Source organism: Numenius arquata, chromosome Z (genome assembly GCF_964106895.1).
Source record: "Numenius arquata chromosome Z, bNumArq3.hap1.1, whole genome shotgun sequence".
In the NCBI taxonomy this organism is placed as follows: Eukaryota; Metazoa; Chordata; class Aves; order Charadriiformes; family Scolopacidae; genus Numenius; species Numenius arquata.
Window position 1 is genome coordinate 52,011,971 of NC_133616.1, and position 25,980 is coordinate 52,037,950.

Genomic DNA, 25,980 nt, shown 5'->3' on the forward strand with positions numbered 1-25,980 from the left:
GCTAAGAGGCAGGAAATGGAGTAGGTTTTCCCCAACTGGGCCCAATGCTCTGCTCCAAAATAGTGGCAGACACAATTTCCTTGTAGTTGTGGAAGTGCAGTGAAAGAGGTAAGGAGCTGCAGCAGGAAAAAAAAGGTGAAAGTGTTCTATGCCTCTCCCTTGCATTTATTGAGCCCCTTAGGTTCACACAATTTGGCATGTCATTCTTTTGGATGTGTTCTTGAAAGGTTTATTCAAGCACTAGTGCAACTTCTTACTTGCTACCTTACATCTCAGCTCCCCGTTTCTCCCACCCTTCTGCCTTGTTTGGCCAGACCATAACCACATATGTCTAAGAGCTGTTCCTTTTGTGTATGCACTGTAGTTGGTTCATTACCTCTGGCTATGCATGTGACAAAAAAGTCTGTAACTAATAAATCTTACAATCAATACATACACTGTGAGCTCTTTGATGCTGAAGAAAAACAGTCTCCTACATTGAAAAAAGTGCAGGGTGCAACTATCAGGGCAAAATTGTGTTCTGTGTCCACCATGGTAGAAGTACTGACCCATCTTTAAACAAAGCATTTGTAAAAAGCTTTTAACGGATGTGGGAAGAACGTGTTCAGGTTGAAGAGCACCTCAATCACATACCAGCTCCAAATGCAAAGAAGAAACTCTTATCTGGGTACTCTTCCAGCAGGTCCTTCACCCTTCTGCCCATTCGCTGATTTCGTTTGTAGATGAGCTCCTGACGGAAGTAGCTGTCTATCTCTTGGGCCGTAATACGTTCATGCGCTGGCAGTGTAGCATTAATGAAATTTGGGACCTGAGGTAGAAAAGAAAAAAAGCCTTCATGAAAGGGGCATTTATTTCACAGGCAGCCATGATGCACACGCATTTTGCTCCATCGTTGAATGTATCAACTGCCTTGTCCCTTAAGGCACAGTAAGACAAAACCCAAAGAAAGCTAAAAAATGACTCAGCAAACTTCTAATAATGCACAGTGCTTCATTTCTCTCAACATATCATGGAACCATAGAATCATAGAATGGTTCAGGTTGGAAGAGACATTAAAGACCATCGAGTTCCAACCTCCCTGCCATAGGCGGGGACACCTCCCACTAGACCAGGTTGCTCAAAGCCCCATCCAGCCTGGTCTTGAACACTTCCAGGGATGGGGCAACCACAACTTCCCTAGGCAACCTGTTCCAGTGCCTCAACACACTCACAATAAAGAAAATATCATTTCATAAGCCAGCCAGCTGTATTTTTTTTATGCAGAGTCTGTAAGTACTCTCAGTTTGCCACACTGTAGATCCCAAATCCTGATTGCTTGGCTGAAGAAAGTAAATATTTGCCCCTGGCTATCTTTAGCTACATACCTCTTCCTTAAATTGCCATAGGTATGACATAAATGTAATGATAATTACGCTCTTCTAAGAGAGTTTGACTTGTATCAGAGCCCTCAGGCTGTCAAAGAATAACTGCAATTTGAACTAGTTAACAAAAACATCCCCAAACTTTCCAAAAGAAAGAGAGCCAGATTTTGTCAGGAAAGAAAGTGTTACCACCTTCAGTTCCCCTGTCCTCAAGGTATCTTTGAAAATACTGGCTTCCTCCCCTGGGGCCCCCAGGACAGCTGTGGCTGCACAATACCCTGACCTCTTGCTAGCAGAGAGAAATGTGGGTCTGGACTTGCAGCCACCCTGGCTTCTTGACAAGTAGCTCTGGGCACTGCAGTCACGGGGACTGCTAATAAAAGGGCCTGCAAGTGGTGTTTTCTGGGGATCAGAACCATTAAGCCATGTGCTTTCGCTTGCAAGGCTGCAGCAACTGAAGAGGCTCTGGAGCCACTCAGAGACTGACTGTTTCCAAATGGTTCTTAGTGCAGAGTGGGTCATCTATTGGGCAAGCATGGGATCAAATACAATTTACAGAGGACTTCTCCTTAAAAACAGATAGTCTGCTGATAGTGTTGCAGACTATTACTATTCAGGTCCGCTGTGAGTGCCCTGCAGTGGAGTCCCTCATGTAAGTAAAGGGCAGATGCTCCCTCGGAAACACACATGTCTCAGCAAGAGCTGTTCTCTCCAATGACCTCAAGGCAATGCCAGCTGTCTGCAGTCTGTAACACCTCAGCAGAATGGTGATGCAGCATCCGTACGCTCTTACAGTGCTGGCCTCCTTTGAGAGGCCCTTTGAAATCTATGAAGCAAGTGCACTGTGTTGCTAAGCTGTGCTAACCACCAAGTTACCTGCACCTGCTGGCTGAAGGGTGTGCGGGACAGGAAGACAACAACATGCCTGCAAAGCTCAGTGCCAGAGAAGCAAGGGTTAGTATGACAGTATTTCCAGCTTTGCAGCACTGCACCGTTTATATCAAAAGGCCATAGGAAAATGGTTATTCAGCACCAAAAGCCCACACTAAACACCCACTTGTGCAGCACTGTGAGGCTAGAGCCTATGTTTTCATTGACGTGCATAAATTGCCAGGCAGTACCTCACAGACAAAAACAGAGAGGCCTGGTGTCTCTCTCTGAGGTTAGCTAATCTAACAGCCCAAACAGGCCAAATTGGTCCCTGCTGCGCATTTTCTCGTGGTTTAAAGATCAGAGCATTGCATTCCAGCGTGCTGCTTAGGAAACCATCTCCATAAACCAAGTCTGTGAGGCCTCAGATGGTTTTCTTTTCCGTAACATTCAGTCTAAATCTATCTTTAATTTGTTTCACTCCATTCCTCTTCATTGGGCCTTGCCCACAGTACACAATCATACTGATAGGGGACATTAAAAAGCTTGCAACTTGCCCAGCCTTACACAATCATCCAAGTCATGAGTACATTTCTGTTGCTATTTGCGAAAAAGAGCCTGCTGCTGCTTAGAGCCTATTGGCACTAAGTTTGCTTATAGCCAAGCTGGTGTAATTCCACAGGATCCTTAAGAAAATAAAGGATTAACTCATAGAGCGTTGATGCTAAAGCAAATATAGCACTTGTCCAAACGGGAAAGTCAGGGGTGCCTTCGCTGCTTGCGTGCAGCAAGACAGGGGTGAGGTCATGCAGACTCCAGGGACAGGAGGTGCAGAAAAGTGGAGGCACCAGGGAGCCAGTGACATGCCCTTGGCCCTCACTTGCAAAGGGCCTGCCTGAGGAGAGACAAGCGTGAGTGAGACGGGTTAGCACTATGGGGATATGTGCGTAGTACAAGGGCTGCACTCGAGAAGTGCAAGACTCACTTGAGAAGTGTCATGGTTGAAGATGATGGAGCTGAGGTCCCCACAGTTGTAATGCTTGATAAGGTCTTCTGTCGTATAGGGGATCTGGAAACTGCCTGCTCGGAGGCTCTCCTGCTGCAAGAGAGTCTGATTCAAAGCAAAGACCACCTGAGGGAAGGGGAGAGGGAGGAAAAGACAGAGTTCCTGGTGAGTTCTCATCTCGCCCCTTAAGAAGGTCACAGACATACAGCCACCTGCCAAGGGCTCTCTGAAGCTGCTCCTGCTCCGAGCGCTCCAGTCCACCATGCCTCACCAACCCACCTCCTCCATGTCTGCAGATACTCACACCTCAGGTCCCAGGGGCCCACTCACAGGGAATGGACTCACCACACCTAACTCCAGGCGGTTTTGCCCACAACATGATTAAGACAGAAGATACAAAGGGACAGACTGAAATATAGGCAATCTTGCTCCCCTCAGCTCGCCTGACCACCCTACAGGAGCCTGACGGGCTCCTATCCCCCCAGCTCCTCAGCCACCTACCTAAATGAGGCACCACTTCTCCTTGTTTGCTCTTTCTTCCTTGTCCACAAGGAACATTAACACTGTCATTTCCTGCTTCGCATCTCATTCTCCCCAATACCCTATTTATTTCAGGCAGGAATGGCTCTCCGGAGCAGGCCAGGGAAGAGGAGCGGCTGCCAGGGGACAGGGGCGGCCACTCCTCCCCGCAGGCACACTCTGATGGCAGCGGCTCGGGACTCTCCCCAGGCTGACTGCCTCCGCAGGCATGGGGGCTGCCTTCTCCTCCTCGGTGTTCACCTGGGAATGCAAACACTTCCATTCCCTTCTCCTCGAGCTGAACCAGCGTGAAAGGAGGGACTTGGGGCAGAAACTCCCCAGGCTGAGCATGGGATGGCAGCAGGCACACTAGTGGGGTGTGGAAATGGCTATTTGCCTCACCAGACAGCGGCTATCCATCAGCATGTGGCAAGTAAAACACTGCCACTTCTCCTGAACACCGCCCTTACTCAAGCTACCACTGGGTTTAGCGCCAAGACCAGACAACTGCAATAAGCCTTCCTACTACTTACGGACTATTTTTTTATTTCTAAAGGAAGTAAGCTGAGAGATTTGCTAAGGTCTCAAAACTCTTGAAACACATTTCAAGTTATTCTCTCTTGGGAGGGTTATTTTCCAGGCTCTGGTGAGTCTCTGCAGCCTGATGAGGGCTCTGTGTAATTAACTCCTGGATATTTGCCTCGCACACCATCAAAAGCACTCTGGAACTGGAGGTATTCACCAACACCATATAACTCACACATGAGTAGGAATACTCTTAATGTACTAAGATCATATGATCTAAATTTCAGGAATACAGGACAGAACAGATGTGGGAACAAACAGGTGCAATTTGCCCTCCCCCAGAACAACAATCCTTCTTCTACAGAAAGGTGCAGGTCCTACTAAACTTGAAATCACATTGTCCCCACTATAGCTAGATCGGCCTGTCCGGATCCAAACCACTGTATTTAACTGAATATGAAAGCATGTAACTTAGCATTAGTTCTGAAAGGTTTTCATGAATACAACATGTACTCCCATCTCATGTATTTAAAAAGAGCAAGAATTCACTTTTTTGGTACATACTTCACCTCATTGAAAGAATACCTGCAGGTAGACACTCAGGAAGGTTACACCAAGCTAGCCAGTGGCCATCTTGCAAAGGACCTCTGTTTAATTTGGAAGTAAATTAAACAAAAACAAATTGAAACCACTTTACGTCTGAACAAAAGTTTGCATGCAGGCTGGGGTTTACTGCACTCCAAAGCCATTGTTTTCCGTTTGTTTGGCTTCACTTCCCACATAGAGAAACCCTAATGGATGTTAATGACCAGACGAGATTCACCAAGAGACAAGCCAAATTCATGCTGAAAATACGGGGTTTCTACAGCCAGGGCTGCTAGGCTATGCCAGGAAAATCTCGTATGTACAATCAGTCCAGCCAAAAACACTTCCATGGGAATGGCTTATTTTGTAAGTTATTTGACAACCATAGCTGCATCCACTTGGATAATTTACCATTAAAGCAATAAGGCCCTTTCTAGACTCTACAGCCTCTGAAAAAACCACCAGACAGTCTCTGTCCACAGAACAGGAATAAGACCTGTGATGGTCTCCTGAGCTGGTCGGGTAGCTCTGCCTCGATGTAGAGTAAGCACATCAAAGAGGCTTTGCAATCTTTACCATTTGATTTTCATCTGAACACAAACCAGCGGAGGGTAACTGGCTTCTGTGTAGAAAACACCAGCCTGCTGGGCGAGACGTGAGAGCAAAGCAAATCTTCCTCTCTCTGCTGTACTCCCACAGCCTGCACTCCTGCTCTCACTTGCTCTGCATGCTACCCTCTGCTCCATGCACATCTCTTCCCTCCTTCTTCGCAGTGAGCTTCAGGTGAAACAGATTCAGTCTCTCTTCCAAACAGACCTAGCCTGGACCTTAGTAGCCAGGTTGAGCCACATAGGCATCTTCCTTCCTTACGCTCACCCACTGCCATAAGAAACTAGCACACAGTGAACTGAAAACAGCTAAATAGATCTGTCTCAAGAGCACTGTTTAAAACCACAATGAGTACCTGCAATTACGGAGGATTACCACACACATTTACAAAGGCATAGAGGCAACTCACCCACTCTGCCCCTTCCTCTAATCTTACTGCTGGCATGGCACAAAGCTGTCGTGGTGAAGCAGCTTTGGCAGCTCTCTGGTCTTTTCCAAGAGTACATCTTTGTGGTGTGGCGCTGGCATAGTTCATACTGGGACATGGGAAGAAATCTCTGGATGGCAGCTGCTGAAGGGTTTGCCCGTCCAGCTGGGGAAGCACAAAAGACCTTTCACAGTAAGTTGGTTCATGTTTCCACCTGAAAGAATTAACAAAGTGTCCAAGCCCACTGCCCAAGGCTCCTACACCCCATCCCGACCATGACTGCCCCTGGACAGAGCATCCAGGAGGCTGCCATGAACCCCACCATCTGGTCAGTGGGTTTTCATGGTCCTGCATGGGCTGTTTTTCTTTGACATGGAGGACTACAGAGGGCTGTTCCCTGCCAAGTCAGACTTCCCCATAAGCAATGTCTTTCCCCGTTTAGATCTAGACCCACATCCTATCACTGTGCATAGCACCTGAGAAAGAAGTCACACAAGAGCCACCTGAAGCCCATCCAGAGAGGGGACTTTCACCAAGGCATTGTGAGGGACAGAGGTGGTCTCAGCTCCTTTGATGACAGCAGCAGCAGTTCAAGTCCTTCTGCACCATTCTCAATCACAGCCCAAGCACTGGGAGCAAAAAAAGTCAAGATACAACAAATGGACAGAAATCAAAAGAGCATTAATGTCCTTGACAATGAGTCCTCCCTAATGAGTTACGCAAACTCATGTCATCAGGCTTTTCATAGCTGGAGGGCAGGAGATGCTATTGCCAAAAATACTCTTCCCATCAGCTGGTCTGAACAGAATGATGGCATCTGCTAGAGAGGGATCATGGCACACCTACTGAACACAGGATTACAATTTGGTTTCAGCATGCATGTAGAGCTTCTCAAAGGAATGTGATAGCTTCTCTCCATTTCTGTATGGCTCTTATCTCCTTGGGGGAATTGTAACTCCCTGGCAGAAAGAGAAGCGTGGGGGTAAAAAGGGAGGAGCTGTTTGTAGTACCAGGTATTGTTTAAAGCTGTGCCCTGGTGAGAAGGTTATCTTCAGTAAATAGTAATACACAAACACTGTCAGGATCTCAAGAGAAGGAAGATTCCTGAGCCTACTGTTCTTAAAGGATTTAATTTACTGAGGTGGGTCTTGCTCAGAGGTTGATCACTCTTATCTGTCACTATTTCTCAAAGAAAACATTAGACTAGGTGCAAAGTGATACTTAAGGAAGACCACCACCACCAAACTCTGCCACTTGGATCCCAGTCTTGTTTACCAGATGTGAAAAGCTGAAGTGGACAGAGTATGAGAAGCAGGGACCAGATCAGCAGATCTGCAACTGCTATATTAGCTTGGCACAAATACTGTTTGCCTTCCTAGCTCCTCATTCAATCCTGCAGTCCTTTAATTTCTAATAAATCCAAGGAGTTAAGAACACAACAGAAAAGAAGGAAAGGTCGATGAAACATTTTCAATTTCGCTTAGAAATCACACACAAGAATTTGTGCTGACCTGAGCTCCTCCAACAAGAGGTACAGAAAGCATGCATCTGTCTTCCAGGTATCTCTTGCATTGCACTGTTTTACTAATTCCATAATCTTTCCTGTTTTGGAATCCACAGAAATCACTCCACATTCATCCTCCTTGCAAAGCTATTCTCCCTTGCTTCACACCTCCCCCCCACATCAACTCTACCCTACTCTGCTCCATTAAGTGTATTCATACTATCATCAAAGCATCTCCTGAAAAGATGTATTTGGAGAACAAAAGTAACAAGTTTATTAGAAAGGGATTTTTTTCCTCCCACCTCCCATTTCCACTGTGATCTCTCTGTCTTCCCCCAACTCTCTCCTTTTTTGTACTGTGGAAAAAATCGATTAAACTCTCTTATATGGTACACATATTGCTGCAAGCCTCATTCTCCTCCTGGAGATTTCTTCAGCTGTCAGGAGACACTTGTCCCCTTTGCTAGCATTGTTGGAGTGGCCTGCTAGGCTAAGGGGGTGGGGAAAAGGGGGTTTCGAGCCCGGCAGATGCCTTTTTTGTCAAAGACAAAAGACCCCCTGCCATCCTCTCCACTTTTCAGCACTTTCATCCACATTGGATCAAAGTGCTATTCTGCATATGAAAGGAACCTGGCATTATGCGCCTCAAATTAGCCTATCGCCATCCCGCTAGCCTCCAAGTCTTCCCAACAAAAGCGCTCACATCTGTTCCATCATTTGCCTCATCTTCTGTTTTTTTTTCTCTCCACTCTCGGTTTTTGAGGGCCATTCAGCCCCTTGAATTATAGTCTGGGGGAGCATCTTCCTTGCTCTAGGATCGTTCAGCCGGACAATTTGCTTTTAATTGTCTTAAGGAATCATGGGCTGCTTTTGGGTCCTTCCCAGCAACTAACTGCATCCATTATGACTTCCACTCACCCTCTTCAGCCAATTCTTTCCCTCTTCCTCCTCCTTCCCAAAAGCACGTTTTTCTCCTTGCTCTTCACCTGGAGGAGACCACTCTTCTCTGGGCCAGCGAACACTACTGCCCCAAATCAGAGCGAGCTTCAAATCAAAGGAATCGTGACTATGAACGTCAGTAATCCTCTTTTGTCATGGTAATGGTCCAGCAGGCCAGGTGCTGAGAAGCAAGCGGGATTCCTCACTCCAATGTGAAGCAGCTCCTTAGATGTCTGGTGCCTGCACCTCAGCTGCCTTCAAGGAAGAAAGTTGGGACAGGCATTATCAGAGCCTGGAAATCTGAATTGACCTGCCATGAGCAGCTCTGCAAACACCAGCCTTCACACACAGGCAGAAGTCTGATTTTGGCAGGGGCTAAGGATACCAATAGGAGATCATCTGCAGCCTTCACAGAAGCCTAAGTGACTTTCAAGGCTGTTGCACCAGATTAGATGTTTCCTGTGGCCACCGCAACAAGCTTTTGTAAAGAGAGAAAAGAGAAGAGAGAAAAGGTCCAAACTTGGATCACTTTTGTGAGAATAAACTGGATTCAGGCAACTAGAAGAGACAGGCTATCTGAGGGATTGACCTAGAGGACAAGAGACAAACAGCACAACAAATCACTGAAGCAAAAGGAAAAGGAAACTATTCTAGGTTACCTATGAGCTGCAAGTTTCCCATGGGCTTGGTTTTATTTATGGCTTTTGGTCTCAAAAGCCAGCATGGCAAGCAGAGGGAGCACTTCTTCTCTAGCACAATCATCCAAAGCACTTAGATCACACTCTGTTTGCCTCAAATCACACACACAGATGCTGGTAGAGGTAATGCCAGTGAAGAATTTGATCTTTGTCTGCTGACAACAAACTCATGCTGGCACATCTGGTGCCAAATTCTTGCACTGTGTATTTCCAGAACGAAACAAAAAGACACTCTGAAGCTTTTGGTTGTTATCTGAGATTTATATAGGAATACACAAGCCAAACCTTCTCCAACTAGGAGCTATAAAAACAAGGGACTTCCAATAATTTATTAGGTACTCTGGAAGCAATGAATGAATTTATCATCCTCCTCTTGATGCAGGAGGATGGTAGATAATTGTGAATCAGAGTAACACTGCTTACAGCACTGCTGGAAGAAGTGCAACTCATTTATTGTAAGAGACTGCATTAATATGTAGCCTTTTGTCTGAGTAATTTGCACTGATTTACAGGCTTTTCTGTTTTCACTGACAGCAGGAGAAATAAGCACCCCACTATGTGCTGAATGTGGAATAAGACCAGCAGTGGAATAGATTGTTCCCATTTCACAGGTCAGCTTGCAGTTCCCAGCTGGACACCTCTATGACCTTGCTGGGACTTGCTTCCATCTTTCTATAGGGCTAATAGCGTGGCTATGAACCTGCTGCTGCACCTCCTCCCTGAGACCTCTCCATATAAGTGCTCACTGTGGGTTCCTCCTCATGCTGCTGGAATGCCTCAAGCTTTCATGAGCTCACCCTTGTCCAGAAAGCCTTTGCTCTGTGCTGGAAATTAACTGGTGATGCATGATTGGACGTACTAGAGAAAGATTAAACTTTTTTTTAAATTCCATTTTTGTTAAGGATTCTGTAAACATTAGCAAAGTTTGTTTTTAACACCTTCACAAATCAAACCTTCATCAGATACATTTTTATCTCACTAAACAGAACGAGGAACTAGGTCTTTGTATAATTTTCATGTTTCTACAGTCCTGAACCAAAGTTCAAAGCAAAAAGCTGGACTTTCAAGGCATTACAATTAGAACTCCCGTCTGTCTGCTACTCGCCATTTCCCCAGTTAGCAATGTCCAGCTTGTTTTGGATTAGCGTTGCCACTTAGCTCCTAAACTCGGTTCAAGATCAGACTTGACAACAATCAACCAAATGAAAAAGAACTACTAGCAATCGCCCACTTTGCAGTTTAGAAGACTGTCTAACCAGTATGCTAGTAGTAGAAGTCTTTCTTTTGTATAATAACTTATTTTACAAGACACCTAACACAGCCATCTCAAAACTGTATTAAAAGAATAACGGAGTTGCAAAGCGACAAATCTGACACTAGGGTTCTTTGGGCTGAGACTAGCTATACTTCTAAAATTTGACATCTGCAATTAATGTGTTGTTTGTTGTTTAAAAAAAACCACAAACAACAAAGAAACAACTTCTACTAAAATACAAGTTGCTTTAGTCCACCTTCTCTTCCTTCTTTTCCACTGCATACCCTTAAATTTAGTGGCAGCAAAACTAAAATACTGAAGTTAACAAAGCAAACTTCTTGAGTTTTTTAATTTTTAAACTTTACAGGAAAACTCCCTTAGAAAGGAAACAATATTGCTTTCCAAACTGTAGATATTACGTAAAAAAATGTAGAAATGATGAAGACATCACAGTGTCTGCCACTGTAAGGAGTAAGCTAGTAACACAGCCAAAGCACAACCTATCTCCACAGCTTCAAGGATAACATTAGGCAGTGATTTTTATCTTCCTAAAATGCAATCACTGAAGCTAAACAAACTTGGTATTGATGACCTGGCATTTAGCCTCCAGTTTTCTTTCACTTAACCACAGATGCTCTTTGGAGTGCTGACAGATGAAAGAAAAAGTCATACACGTTCCCCCTTGCCTGCATTGATTATTTTTTCACTTGTCCTCTCTACCACAGGCCATGCATACCTTAGAACTAAACTTGACAGCGGTTTGGAAGATTGCTAGAAGCAGCATGTCTTACAAATGCAGAATATTGAAGTTTGAAACAACTCTCACCAGTTCTTGTGCACCATTTTTGGTGGAATGGAATAATTCTGAAAATAAACTTTTCATTGGCTTAAGTACTTTCCCTTCCTTCTGTAAAATTGATGTACATTACTTGCATGATTCATGTAAGCATGAGCACATCAAGACTATAACGTTAATAGAGTAAACAATCTGGCCTTGCAATGTGGTGAACAAGCTCAGAAAGTTATCGTATGTCTTCCGGTAACCATGCAACAAGATACTTTGGATTCTCTTGAAGTTCTGCCAGCTTGGAAAGCATGTTCCATATAAAACACTCAGCATTGATAAAACATTTTTCCACTCAACAGAACAATTAGGCTAGGACCTTGGCTGCTGTTCCAAACAGAACAATTTTGAACTGCAATTTTTGAAAAGCAACTCAGAGCATCTTTAAGAGAAGCTTCTGGCTTCCAAATGGTGCACAGCAGGGCAAGATGACCTTTTCAAGGTACAGGGGTAGAAGGCAGAGTTTATATTAGTGATAGACTTGCCAAGAAAAAACCTCAAACAAGAACTGCTGAAATGGTCCCTAGCTGATTTCAGGCAGATCAGAGGCTGAAGTTCTCAGTGCAAAAGCTTTCCAAGAGGAATAGCTGACAAAATTTTCACGTAGTGAAACACAGGCCAAAAGCTGTGATCTTCTTAGTAACTGTGAGCTCAGCCACATAGAAAAATTAGTGTATCCCAAGGTAGAATGGGAATTTACAAGCCACCAGCTGTGCTGTGTGAACTCCTGAGACAATGTTCTCGGAATGAGCCAGCTGGCTCCACTGTCAGACAGCACCTCCCCTCAACTACCTGGCTGTCCACATTAGGACAAGACCAGAGGTCCCACTTTAGCCAACACACCAAGCTGCCTTTGTAGAAAAATCTAAAATACTCTGATTTTCAGACCCATGAAAACCCACTTGCTGGCAACGTAATCAGGAAACTGCTGGGTGCTTGCCACTGAAAGATAGGCTGTTTATTGTTAAAAGGTATCTGGGGTTTTTGTTTTGTTTTTCTCTTTCAGTTTTGTTCTTGAAAGGGATTGCTGCATGCCAACAAGGACACCTCAGGAAGCTTAAGTGACTAAGTTCAACTGATTCGCAAGAAATCTCACAGATCAGGTAAGCTATTGCTCTCAAAGTGTGGACCTGTGGACTTCTGTGCCAGTTTCAATGCATCTGAATTCAGAAAAAAGGATTCTTATTTCCCCTGCTAACCCCAAAACTTACCCGCTATACAACAGGCCTTTACTATTTTCCTTTCCCTGCTGACTACATTTAAAAAAAAAAAAACAACAGCTGTTAAATCAACAAAAAGTAACTACAGTGCATCAAAACACAAAATCAGATGGATGTCAGCTCAAATTGGATTGCAGAAGATTTGTTCGAGGGATCTACCAACAATGCCACTTAGAATGCATCGGGAAAAAAAGCATCACGGAAAGATTATCTGAAGATTTTGTCAGGCAAGAAAGCCGTCGAGTGTCTCTGAACTTATACCGTTCAGACCAACTGAACAGAGATTTCTTAATCACCTCAGTGAACAGGGTAGACAGCAGTACCAACAATGATCTACCTCAGTCTTCTTTAGTGCTTTTGATGCCTAGATAGTCATATCAAGTTGTTAAAGGCCACGGCAGGTCACCTTCCGCACAGCAGTTCCAACAGATGGCCACACACACTCACTGGGTGTGTGGGTAAGTGTCCTGGATAAACATTTGCTCAAGGACCCCTGAGAAAAGCGGAGGTATCTGCCAAGAGCTCATCATTTTCACAAAGTCACTAGGATTACAAAAGTCTGACTGTTAAGATTAAAATGGTCTAAGATAAGTAGGAAGGCTCTCAGGTGTGATGAAATGTGGTAAAACAAGAACACAGCATAGCAAGACTTCTCTCATGAGCATTTTGTACTTTGGCCTTGGAAGGGAGCATCTGGGTAGGGAGGGCAATGCTTTTTTGGAAGCTATGTGGAAAAGCTGCAATGCAACTGGTAGCAACACAAACAGCAACTCCATGTGTGGAAAAATGCAAGAATACATTGGCTTAATGTCTGTAAATTTCAGTACCAAATAGGTCTGGTGCACTCAGAATTGTGCAGAAGATTTTAAAGGCAGAATGGGATGTGAATCATCATTCTCCAAATGCGGGTTTGGGAATAACAGACAAACAGCATTGTACAACAGCAGTTGCTTGGTGAATATCTGCTAAAACTGCATCAGAAACAAAACAATAAGCAGGTAATCAGGGCAACAAAATTCAAGTGGCTGAACTGTTCATCCTCCCCCAGCTAGGTAAATTCTGACAAGTGGTACTTTTAGTCTAACAGGATCTTTCCCAGGGACTCTGAAGCAATTTAATTCCATTTTTTGGACAACAAACCCTCAAGAAGGCCTGTACAGTGCAGACAGGAGGCTTGCACTCCAAAAAGTCCAGTCTGAAAACTTAAGTTTGAATGAGAACACACCATATACAAAGTCTGGCATTAAGCTTCATTACTACTATCCACCCCAAATATGCACAGAAGGTTGCCTCCCTCCTGCATCTTACACATTTACACATTGTTATTAATGTGCATCTTCTCTAAATCAGGCAACATCTACTGGAACTCCTTATGCTCATATCTCTTCAGTTAAAATCTGAGATGCAGGTCCATAAGCCATGTGTCTATACAATGTTGTGACACTGGATTAAGGATAAAAGAGTTCAGAGATTACCTCACTCTGGACTGTGACACAGAATAGATAACAAAAAGAAGCTATCCATCCTTTCAAATATACTACATATCCCCCTCATAAAGCTCCTACACGTTTTTTAAAAATATTCATACAATACATGAAAGGATTAAAATGCTGCCACCAAATTCATGAACAAGGAAAACAAAACTGGCATTGAGAAACTTTTGTCAAAATCCAACACACAGTAGAAACAATCTCTTATATTCATGGACTCCTACAAATTCCTCATTTTATCATCTTGGGAAAAATGCTGCCCTGATGGTATTCTGATCACTCTTCATCTTTAACCTTTCTAAATAGAAACAACTTGAGACAAAATTGCCTCCTTAGAACAGGACATCTGGTATTTGCTACCCTGCAATGTGTGATACCCAAATATGGAAGCAACACTCTTTTATCACAGTCATTAATAGTGAAGGGACCCCACTGGACTAGCTTGTGTCGCAGCTCAAGCCAGCCCTTCTCAAAGAGTACACACACCAGTATGCCATGATAGAAAATGCATTTTTATGTTGGTGTGTTTTTCCATCAGGATACTGATGCCAAATGGGTGCTCATTCACCCTTCCAAGAAACTCCAGCTCCAAGCCCCACCTTGCTTTCTAGTAGCTATTCTTTTCCTAGGGGCATTAGCTTGCTTTTTCACTTGAGCTTATCTTTGGGTTTTTTGCCTCCTTATGCATGACTAGGACAGGGAACTCACTGAAGACAGAGAAAAAACAGTATTACCTCTTCCCTAATTTTACTAGACATGGCAGCTTTACTAGGCATATTGCAGCTTGGAAGAAAAGCCCACAAGAGCCCTGGTGAAGGAATCTTCATAGACATTGCCCTAAGAACACTCATACAAAAAACACTCACCAACCAATACCAGACCTGAGTTGCTCTTGATGCCAGTTTTCCAGGCTCTGTACCATTTATAATTAAAGATAAACCTACCTAGACAACATAGATTTCTTGTTTAGAACATGTCATACTTATTATGTTGCTAAACACACTTGGTGTTGAAACGTAAATTCACATCAAACAAACATTTCATTAGGGAACCTTACATGGAGAACATCTGTTTGTGACAGATAAAACAAGGGATGAAATCACCATCCCTCAGAATAGCATTTCAAACTCTTGTATAAATCAAAAAAAAAAACCTGAAATGAAGTCAAACCTCCTGAATATGCTCAGCCTCTTGGAATTGGTGCAAAAAAGCAAAACCAAAAAAGTTTCCCAAGAGGGTTCAGAAGCGCCTGAAAGTTCTGCACATCAACTCCACCATGATCTCTATGAGCCCAGTGGAGCTGGAGGTACCACATGAATAAACTACTGTGGGTACACATGTCAATTCCAGGGACAGAAGACATTAGAGCCTTTTGTTATGTGCATGCACACTACTGTCCGGAAAATTCAGTCCTAACCAGCTCCAGCCTTCCAGCTGAGCAGTGGTGCAAATTAAGTGTAACACTCTTGCTAGCATTGGACTTCATTGTTCCTACACTCCTTCTTGCACTCAGAAATAGGATTTCACACTACAGGAGCACATTGAGCTGGTTCTGATACATTGGCTGAAGCCCCTCTTCCTACTGCACAAACTTAAGCTCTACATAAATTCCCTTTCTCTAGTATTCCAAGCCTCCTGTTCCAGACTTAGTCTTTCCCTTCTTGTTTGTGTGTGAACTCCTGGCATTCAACTTGATTTTCTGACTATCCAAATAAGCACCACAGTCAGCAAAGGTGCCCTTGGTGGGCTGAAGACCTGACAAGCTCAGACAGAACTCACTCACTTCAACGCTTCCAGTTTTTTGCTGCTCCAAAGGTGGGAGGTGAAGGGTAGGGTCTATTCCTGATGGTCACATACTCAGTGCTCTACTTCATATGCTAACTGCCACCACATTTGCTTTTTATAATCAGGCTGTCCATATTTCCCAGACTCAACAGCAATAAGTGCCAATGTTTCAGTATCAAATTTGAGTTGCAATGGTGATGTATCAGGTCCTTCTGATATGACAGTATTGTTGCTCTGCCAGGTGACAAGAAGCGTTAGGGAAGGAAGTGCTTCCACACCCATCCTTAAACCGTGACAGTGAGACCCAAGGGAGACAACTCATTCCCTTGGTATGTCCCCTGGTCGGCACCAAGGCTCAGTACCAAACCCCGAACGCCAATCCTTTGCAGCCTTTAATGCAATGCCCTTGTACAACCCCTTTCAGGACACCTTTCAGATGAAGCGGACAGGACTGCTACCTGACAAGTGTCTTGCTTGACTAATGTGCACATCAGGAAAGTGTGAGTTTACGAACAAAACAATAGCAGCACCACTGGTTAAGAGGTGCAAACCTAAGTCATAGACCAGGGTTGCAGTTAGTATGTCCATTTGCATATATGTTCCTAACCATTTCAAACCAAATAGATGATTTCTATGGTCCCTTCCAACTCTAAAAAAAAAATTCAGTGAAAGTCAGTGAAATAAAACTTGAAGGCTGTACACCCTGGGCAAATAACTCCCTCATTCCCTATCCTTGGCGATGTAAACTGACGAGCCATCCCACCTCTGGGACATGGGACTTCTCCCAACTTCTCTTTTTGCAACAAAGATAATCAAATAAATGTCAGTCCAAATCATAATTCTCTTCTGAGTCTGTCTGCTAGACATATCCAGCCTCTGCTGGGACTATATGACTCCTCTGCAGAAGCCCTTAAAAAATATTGTTAGCACCTTTATTTTGCATCCAAGAAGGAATATACGGACAATTTTACTTACGGTCCAGTTAACCCAGCCCCATGTTTTCACTTTATTCAGCGATCACATAATTCTGCTCCAGAGGCTGTCAGAGTTTTGTCAGCACAACCCTTTATCTTCAATGACCTCATGATACTCAAAAGCCACTAGGCCAACCCTCAGTACATTGTGTCAAGGATGGATTTGGTGCAGCTCAGTGTTTAAATTGTGGTCAGACAGATCAGTCATCCAAGGACATCAGACTATGGTCCATGAAATGACTGCACATTTTGACAGCCAAGATTGAAAAACAGACCCAAGCAATCCTGATATAAAAATAATTAAGACTTTAAGCTAGCATAATTTTTCTCTGCTGATGGAATTGTTGCAACAGCAACAATTCTCTACCACCACAAAGGGCTAATTCAATTTCAATTTAAAATAGCTGAAAAACACTGTTTGATATTAAGTGCTGCCATGTTTGACCTTCTGTTACAGTTCAAAATGCTTTTAATTCAAACTTTCTGCTTAACAATTTCCAGGGACGTGGTTTTATCTTGTTAAAAGCTGTTACTGTATTTGCCTAGTCCAGTTTTATCGGATCTCACTTGTTCTCCATGAATGTTCAAAAAGGCTGTCTAGCAGTTCATGGTATCTTGTGCTAGTTGCTTTAGAAGCCTTGGCTGTGTCTTATCTGGTCCTGCTGGTTTGAAGTGGTTAGTTTTACCAGGTATCCTCTCTCACATACACCCCCGATCAATAACTTGCCGGCTAAACCAACATCAGTTCTATCATTTTCATGATGGTCTATAACAGCACTGTTTTAAGTAAAGTATTTGTTTGCTTCAGTCTTTCCACCATCCTCAGGTAATCCAAGCTGTTCGCTTTTTATTTTCCTTTCCTACCTCCATAGCTTTTGCTCTTCTGCTGCAAAATGGTGTCATGAATATTTCTGCATCACAAGGGACTTTGTACCAGCGCAGACTAGCTGGAGAAGAGTTCTCAAAAAATCTGGCCACCTCTGCCAAACTCTTCCATCCAGTTTTGGACACCTCCAAGACAGAAACAAATTCAGAGTCCAGAGGACAAAAAGAAGACTATTCAGAGGCTTGGAAACATAAGCTACAGGAGAAAATGAAGAAACTGGCTTAATCAATTCAGAAAAAAGAAGCTGTGGAAGAAGATGGGCATCACCACAGTTCACCCTGCCTACAAAAAGTGGTTAACAAAGGAAAAGGCCATCAAGTTGTGGTCCACAGCACAGCTTGGAGACAAGAAGAAGACATCAGTTCAGTTTGCAACAGGCAAGTGTTTTATATACAGGGGGGAAGCTAAGACAGGAAGGAATGAAACAAGGATGGATTCTCCAGGATCACTGTGCAGTGTCTTCATCTTAATTTAAGACACCATTAGCCTCATTCCCCATCATTTTGTTGTACTTCTCCTGCCTCGGGACAAGAAGCTGAATTAGGTTTCTGCAGCTTCAGCAAGTCTTTTTAGCCATCATAACCTAATGCTTACACGCTACAAGTAACTGGTTCTTCAGGTAAAAAGAAAATAACTGGAGACAGAGAGACACACTACTGTTAGGAAAGGCTGAGAGTGCTCAGCAAGCCTGGATGCAGAGCACACTTGCTCCTCCTGCCACTGAGTTCCCACCACACCTTGTAACTCCCTGTGGGCCACTAGAATGGTTTCCCTGGTAGCCACAAGATTAAGACTCCTGTCTGTCTTCTGTCTTTAGGACCCAGTACATAGGGGATGCATTGATGTGGCTGGCTAATGTTTTTTACTGTACATTTCTGTATTGCAATGCACATGTGATATTCTTTCAGCCTTTGACGCCTAAACCATCATCTGCTTACAATTCTCCTCAGGCTATACTCTTAAGGAAAAGACACTCAAAAAATGGCTCATTTCTGACAGTAAAGTAAGTAAAATACTAGGTACTACCTATGTCCAGCCAACCAAAGGCAAAAAGGAAGCTCTGTTTTTATAAATTGTATTAAAAAGCCCAGGCAAACACAAGCAAGTTGCCTCAACCTGGTATTTCCTACTATAGTAGTACAAATTGAATTGTTCATGTCTGTGTCCATTTTGAATTTACATAATACTTGAGGATTTTCTCATTTTAAAATGCTTGTTGCCTTATTTTCCCAGTTACCTCTGCTACATTCCCCATCTTCTAAGTCTAGCTACTTTGCCCAAAACTTTATTGTGTCAAGTGATAGCAGAATATTGGATCTTTCCAGCACTGGAAAATTGAGCACTGAAATGAAGCCAACGGTTGCACTGACTGACAGGATCCTCCAATCTCTAGTCCTTTTTTGTGTATTTGTGTCTCCCTATTTAAAAAGTTCAAGATGCTGCCGTAATATGAAACTGAAATTAGTTAAAGAACAAAATATTGTATGCACAGTAATTAGTTAAAAGCTATCTAGTATGGGGAAAATAAACGTATGCAGAGAGAAGTGAGTGTCCAAAATAATAAGATAATCTTCCCAAAGATTAACTTCTGAGAAGGCAGGCTATGGAAAAGCCTGTCTTTTCCCTGGTAAATTCGTAAACTCAGTAAAACCACAAGATCTGAAATTTTTGTTTGTTACATGACAGAATAATTTCATCATGGAGATTGTCTATATAGTTGTGGTTAGTGTTTTCTCTGGATCATGACACATAAAGACAATAAAATCATCCACATCATACAAGCTCAGTATCCACAGAAATGGTCTGCAAACAAGCTCAGTCAGAAGTTTTAATAACTGCCAACTGCAGGCAGTTAAATGGTCCTTCAATTTGAATTTTATTAAATTAATTAATCAGTTTATTTATAAAACTTCTTAACATACCAAGTGGTGTTGTTAAATTAACTATTAATTTAGTTACTGAACAGAAACCATTCATGCATATCCACAGAGCTCACAGGACACTCAACTTGTTCCTATAGCACAGACAGATTCACAACATATTTCTAGCAACCAGTAAAGGTTGCTGAAAATGTGACTGGAGGTAAGGGACTGCATCGGTCTCTGCCACATGTGGGTCCCATCCACAAGTCTTTACAGTAGAAGAAAAAAGCCAAAAAGAAAATCTTACAAGAAAAGTTATGATTTCTCGGTACTCCAATCCTTCCTGACAAATCACGTCTCTACCAAACCCTGCCCCACAACTTTCTGCCTTTCTCAGATCCTCTTCACTCATCTGACCTCCCACCACACTGCTGCTTCACCTTGGCACGCTCAAATGCACACACATGCTCCACTTGAACACAAATGGGTACCACCGAGGGAAGTCTGAATGCCATTTCAGAGCAGTGTTACGGGGCAGCTGAGGCTGCTCCCCAGCACAGGACGGTTCCAACAGAGATGGATGTAGCGCATTCACCTTTCCTCTGAGACTCAGAGATGGTCAGCAATGCAGCCAGCACTGACGGTCAGACCTAATGCTGCTGAGGTAGAACAGCAGCTGTCAAGACTTCACCCACTCTAGTAAGCTTACGCTTACACGCACACACACAGAAAGCTGTAACTGCAGCAGCATCAGAAGCACCTGAAGCTGCGTCTCTAGCACAGTCTGCCTGACGTTTTTACTTAGAGACAACTGAAAAGCAGCATGAGAATGCGTGCACTATGCAAGCACCCAGACGCCAGTATTGCCACACAGCATGGAGCCTGGGCAGCAGGTTCAACAGCAGAAGGAGTAACGGTAACCAGCAGTTTGCCCACATTTTGCCATGCCTCCACAAAGACAGCTCCTGCACACAAGAAGCTTGGTGGCCAGAAGCTTGACGTTGTCATCAGCAATCAGCAGGAGGAAAGGCTCCTGCTGGAGAGGACTGTCAGGAGAGGCTGCAAAGCAGAAGCAAAAGCTGAGTTTAAACCTTGGTAGCAGACAGGATTTGCTGCCAAGGTATTGCAGTATGCCTAGTCTTATTATATAAAGAGACTGCATTTCAAAAATCCTGTGCTTCTTTCAGGCCAGTTCAAATCATTGGGAATCAGTACCTGTAAAACAAAATTTAACTTTTACAAACAAATATAATGGGTTATATAATTTATAAGTAAGCCATTGTGGAGCTACCAATAGGATTTTCAGCTAAGTCAAAGTCCTCCTAGGTGTCCAGTTTCATAACATTGAGATTACAGCCATACACTGTAATTCGAAACAGAGAGATCTTTCCATAGCCTGGAAAACTCTACCAGAAAAAGGAACCCTTTCGGACACACTTTTGCTTGTGACATTAAAAGCCATTGCTGAGAAAATATGATTCCTTGGCCTGGGGCTATGAACAATCCAGTGAGGAGAGAGAGAAAGCATCAGCTACCAGGACAGTGCTGAAGGACCATTTAAACTGAAGAACTCAAGGACATGGCTTGTCTTCTCTAATTCAGGCCCTGTCCTGTTTAGTTCCCTGTAAGGACAATCCTACACCATAACAAAAAGTGTGAACTGTATGTGCAAAAGGTTCAAATTTCCCTTGACCTGAGTTACACCAAGTCCACGTTTTCAAAAAGTCAAAAAATCCCCACCACCCAGGATCACTGGAAGATGCTTGTTTGCACCTGTCTTTGCCTATCCTGCTGTCTCTGACGTACACACAATCCACGGAAAAGGTACTCAGCAAAGCACTTGGAAAGCAAGCCACGACCTTCACTTCTGCTCTAGGCCCAAAAGCATGCTAACGTTTTCCCTTTGCATCCTTGTTACCTTGCAACACAGCCGAGAGCAAAGCCAAGCCAACAAGAAGCAAAGACTCTTCTCACCCCCAGAAACCTCAGCAGATACATTGCACTTTCTTCACAGCTGGAAAATCACTTGTTCACAGCTCCTTCTGCAATGACACTGATGATGGGGCTGTCACAACACAGGCAAAGTAACTGTGAGGAGATTCAGGCCTGACATCCTCTTACAAACAGTGCCACTGAAAAGAACAAGAGCGCTTTAAATAGCTCCTTTAAAATCCAGTACTATATAGATTTTGGTCTGTCCCAGACAGCTCTAATAAGCAAAGATTTTCAGATGCAGAGGACATAGGAGTCCAAATGCCATTGAGACTAATAGCACTTGTTCCTCTAATCCACTTAGCACTTTCCAAAATCTGCTTCAGCCAACACATATTTACTTATATAGCAAACATCACAATCAGAAGCAAAGGGTGTCTGCTGCAAGAAACCTATAGGAAAATATACAGGAATTCCAGAAGCACTTTCAAGTTACTTTTCAGGTGACTTCTGCACTGGTGACTGCCAGCTGGCATTCAGCACACATTGTCAAATGCTCCTCTCTTCAGCTTTGCATCTGCTACAGCACCAGCAGTCATCGGACATCACCCCCTCCACTCAGCACAAACCCACCAACATGACGCATAGGCTTGAACCAAAAGTTACCATGATCCAGTGTCACTCACTTAACCACAGGAGACACAGCACTTGGGAACATTAGGTTCAGGCCATATAGAAGCATCTGCTGGAACATCCCCTAATGTGAAGGGATTTACTATCCTGCTATTTTTCAACATGCCCATTTGTGACAGAAGTGTGAAATATTGTTCCAGTCTCCAAAAGAATTCAATTTACGCTGATCAGAGCCCTGAAAATAGAGAAATCCTGAAACATCACCTACCCTCCCCTGCAGTAGTATATAGAGAGTCACTCTGGTGCAGTGCTATGCTCTAAAGTAATTATGTTTTAGAAGATAATCTCAAACATGACAATCTAATTCCTGCTAAAGGAACAGAAATCTATTAAGAGGCAAAACACAATAAATACAAGCTACAGCTGGGTCTCTGCAATGCTGGGCCACTGTCAATCCTAATAAAATCTGTGCTAAAATTAAACCAACATAAATTAACAAAATTCACCTTCAGTAAATCATTTAATGGGAAAACATTTTTTAGAGTAGAAAACATCACAAACAAGAGCAAACATCACCTGAGGTTAACAGATACATTAAGAGAATAGTGGAAAGAGTAAGCAAAACAACCTTATTCTGGTATTTCCTTTTCTCCTAGGCAATTATTTGGCTGTTGCTTACAGAACAGATTTTATACACATTCACAAAAGCACACCTGTTGTAATCCAGACGCATGTTTTCTACTTTTTGCAATTCCAAAAAGACATTCTTAGCTCCTGAAAGAAAATATTTGAAATCTATTTTGTTAACTTAGCTTCACTGCCTATGAAAAATCTAGACTTTTCAAAAGCTAAATTCATTTAGCTAAATTCATTCAAACTTTCATCCAAAGCAGTCAGACTATCTCACACATCCCCTCAGTGCACCTTACAGTAACAACCCCACTTCCATCTCTCTAAAAGGCTGCTGAAATGGCTTGTTACTGCTCAGGAAGCCAGATTCTCAAGCTAGAAAAGGATCAACTTCTCTGGAGTCCTTAAAAAACTGAACCTAGACTGTGACTAAAGCATGTGGACAGGCTATACCCTTTTTGGGAAGCAAACGGCAGAAGTAGCATGCTACCACCCCACCTTCCTGTGAACTCTTTTGCTACTGCAACTTCCAAGTACTCGAACAGTGTATTCATTGCAACATTTTCATAACAGCTCTGAACAGCACTGTTAATCCTGACGTTATACAAGGAGCAGAAGGCACCGAAGAGGCATGAAGGCAGTGGCAGGGCTGGGAATTAAAGCCAGATCTTCTGATTATAACATTTCAGCCTGGAGGCATAAGGGTCTTTTTCCATCACATACCATGCCACGGCATCCTTCAAAGGAAAAGAATGCTTTTGCCAAAAATACCCAAATAAAATAAAAGTCCTAGAAACTGTCTCTTTCAAACCATCATCACAACTATATTTGACAGTGTTTTTTTTCAAACTGAGGACTCCCTGACCTTTTGACAAAACTTTTGGTAGAAAAGAGTCCACCTCAAATCCCCAGAGCAAATCTAGTCAAAGTGCTCTACAGAGCTGGCCCAGAAAACAGGCATGAGTGAGACTTGGAGGGCACTACACCATGTTGTCATCCTGAACAAGATATATGGAAGTCCACAGGAGCATGACAGCACCTGCTTCCACTCTAGCCCACAGGACCTGTTTGCAGAAACCTGCCTCAAGCCACCACTTGCAAGTAAGGTTCTCCATCTCCTTCTCCTGATTACCAAAGCCTGCCTCTACTCTAGACCTTGTCTTGCAAGCTCTGCTTGGCATTCTTGTACACGTCCTCTGGCCTCAGCCTCCTTTCATATTTATCTTGTGGCAACTCTCTGGTATGTGTCAGAACTATTCACTCCTCACTTGGAGTGAGTAGTTCACTGCTCACTTGAGGAGACAAACTCAGAGAGAGGTAAGGGAGAAGAGACAACACGACCAGGTGTCCTGACACCTAGACTATGTGTTTGGAGCATATGATCCCTCCTCTTCCACTTCATGTACCCCAATCTACAACAGCATAGGTGCTCTATGCTCTTCTATTTTCAAGGGAAGATGCATTTTGCTTAGGTAGGGTACTTGAAAACATGGTACACTGCAGTGTGGGGCCCAGGCCAGCCTAGATTATATGTGAACAGTTAAGCTGGATATGTCAGCATGTTGTTCCTCCGAACCTACTACAGTGAACTAATTACCCAATAGCATTTGCTACACTCTGATTCACTCCTTTATGGGCCTGCATCTCGTTCAACTTTCCCTCCTGTCTAAACCAAGACAAGATGCTAGCCAGGCCTCGGCTGGATGCACCAGCTGTGCTACCACCTTCCCAGCTGCTGGGAGTTCAAAGCCTACTTGCTGATCTTGTGCAATCACATTGCGTCCCAGCTGCTTAGTGAAATGCTACACCGGTTGCCTGCAGCAGACAAAGCAGAAGCTAAAAAACAGCAACTTTAGAGGATACCAAACATAGAAGACATTTAAGGAGAGGTCAACCCTTATTTAATGCAGCTGACCTGATTCACATGCTTTGATCTGTTTGAATAGGTAGCACTGTTTATCAGCAGGTCCAGATCAGCAGCCACAAAAATCATATTACAAGGAAGATGGTTAAATGGAAACTCTTCTCTTGCAGACGCAGTCCCAAACCAGCCCCTTTTCCTGAGCTGGTTTCTCTAGTGAAGTTTTCCACTTCCAGTTTGAACGAAGGGCTTAGCCTGTTACACAGCTTGTTCTTCTGTAGAAGATATGATGATCAGTTTTAATATACACCACCAATAAGAGTATATTTGGCTCTTCCTCTCATCCCTTCCTCCTTCCTTGCTCCTGACTGCATTTTCCTGCACACATTTTCCAGCATCCTGTCTCTGTCACCACCGGACCCTTCTCCAGTTTGTAAGCCACTGAAGCGTGGCTGTTTAGAAGAACAGCAACAGGGCTGGATGGTTGCAAGGTTTTCTGAGTAATCCAATCACTAGGTCTGGGAATGACAAGCCAGCAATGACTTCAAGGCCGTAACTGCTAGACTACCCTGCAACCCCGTGTTTCACTGCATCCCACAGTTGTCTGCTGTGCCCACATACTGTCTTCTGCCTATGACGTCTTCTCAGAAGTTCTCCTCCAGCTAAAAAATCCAGTACATGTCTTTTACCTCCAAACTCTGAGTGCTTTTGATATGTAGCTCCAGAAAGGTCATCTGTTCCTATCTTGCTAACACAGGCAAACTTCCTCTAGTTCTATTACAAGGCAGTGAAACAAAGCAATTCCTTCATCTCTGTGCCTGCCTGGCTGGTATCTTCTCTGTGCTAGCCAAGTTCAGCAGAATAGCTGTAATGCATTCACCATCCCTCAGCAGTAATCTACCTCTAGCTCAGGAAGTGTCTATGCCTCTGATAACCAGAAACTGGGAGATCATGCAGGGGTAAGTAAATTTATGCATGTTGTGTTTCTTATACTTATTCTCTAAGTACCCTGTGGGTGAAATCTAGCTGGAAACACAACTCCTAATTTTTACAGTTAAGCAGTGAATGCAAAGCTGTCATTAGGGAGTCAGGCCGAGCTGGGACAATGGGAATTTCTATGTTCCCTCTGTCCATGATTGTCATGTTTCACTGCCCACTGGAAAAAACATAAATGAATAAAATTTGCCTTGTTGCACAATTTGCAGTTGTATACACTCCTAGCCCAGAAGAGGGAAACTGATTTGCAAAGCAGAACAGGAGCACCCCTTGCCATGTCTGATTAGATGGAGCACAGAACTACATGTTAAGCTCAGCAGAGTCCACAGAGTAGCAAGCTGCAATTCAGGGACAGACGGATGAGTTGGTTCAGCACAAAGCAAGAGAATGACAATGTGAGAGATTTCCACCAGCTGCACAGTAAGAGATCTCTCTGCTGTCATAATAATTATTGATGCAGCCCTAGACAATCTTTGGCATACTTCTCCAGACAGCTTGCTGAAAGCATTACATTCTTGCACTCAAATGCAAACCGTAATGGACTACTCCTGTGTCTGTTTCTGCTGTAT

General features: G+C 43.4%; 1 protein-coding gene across 2 annotated transcripts in view; it reads right to left on the reverse strand.

The window, feature by feature from the left end:
• Positions 1-25,980, reverse strand: part of TRABD2A (TraB domain containing 2A) — a 76,640-nt gene that overhangs the window by 21,544 nt on the left and 29,116 nt on the right. For both annotated transcript variants that reach the window (XM_074166596.1, XM_074166594.1), the window contains exons 3-4: positions 3,217-3,363; positions 634-808 (exon numbers count right to left, since the gene is read on the reverse strand). In XM_074166596.1, coding sequence (XP_074022697.1) covers positions 634-808; positions 3,217-3,363 — 322 coding nt within the window. The remainder of the gene's footprint in view (positions 1-633; positions 809-3,216; positions 3,364-25,980) is intronic.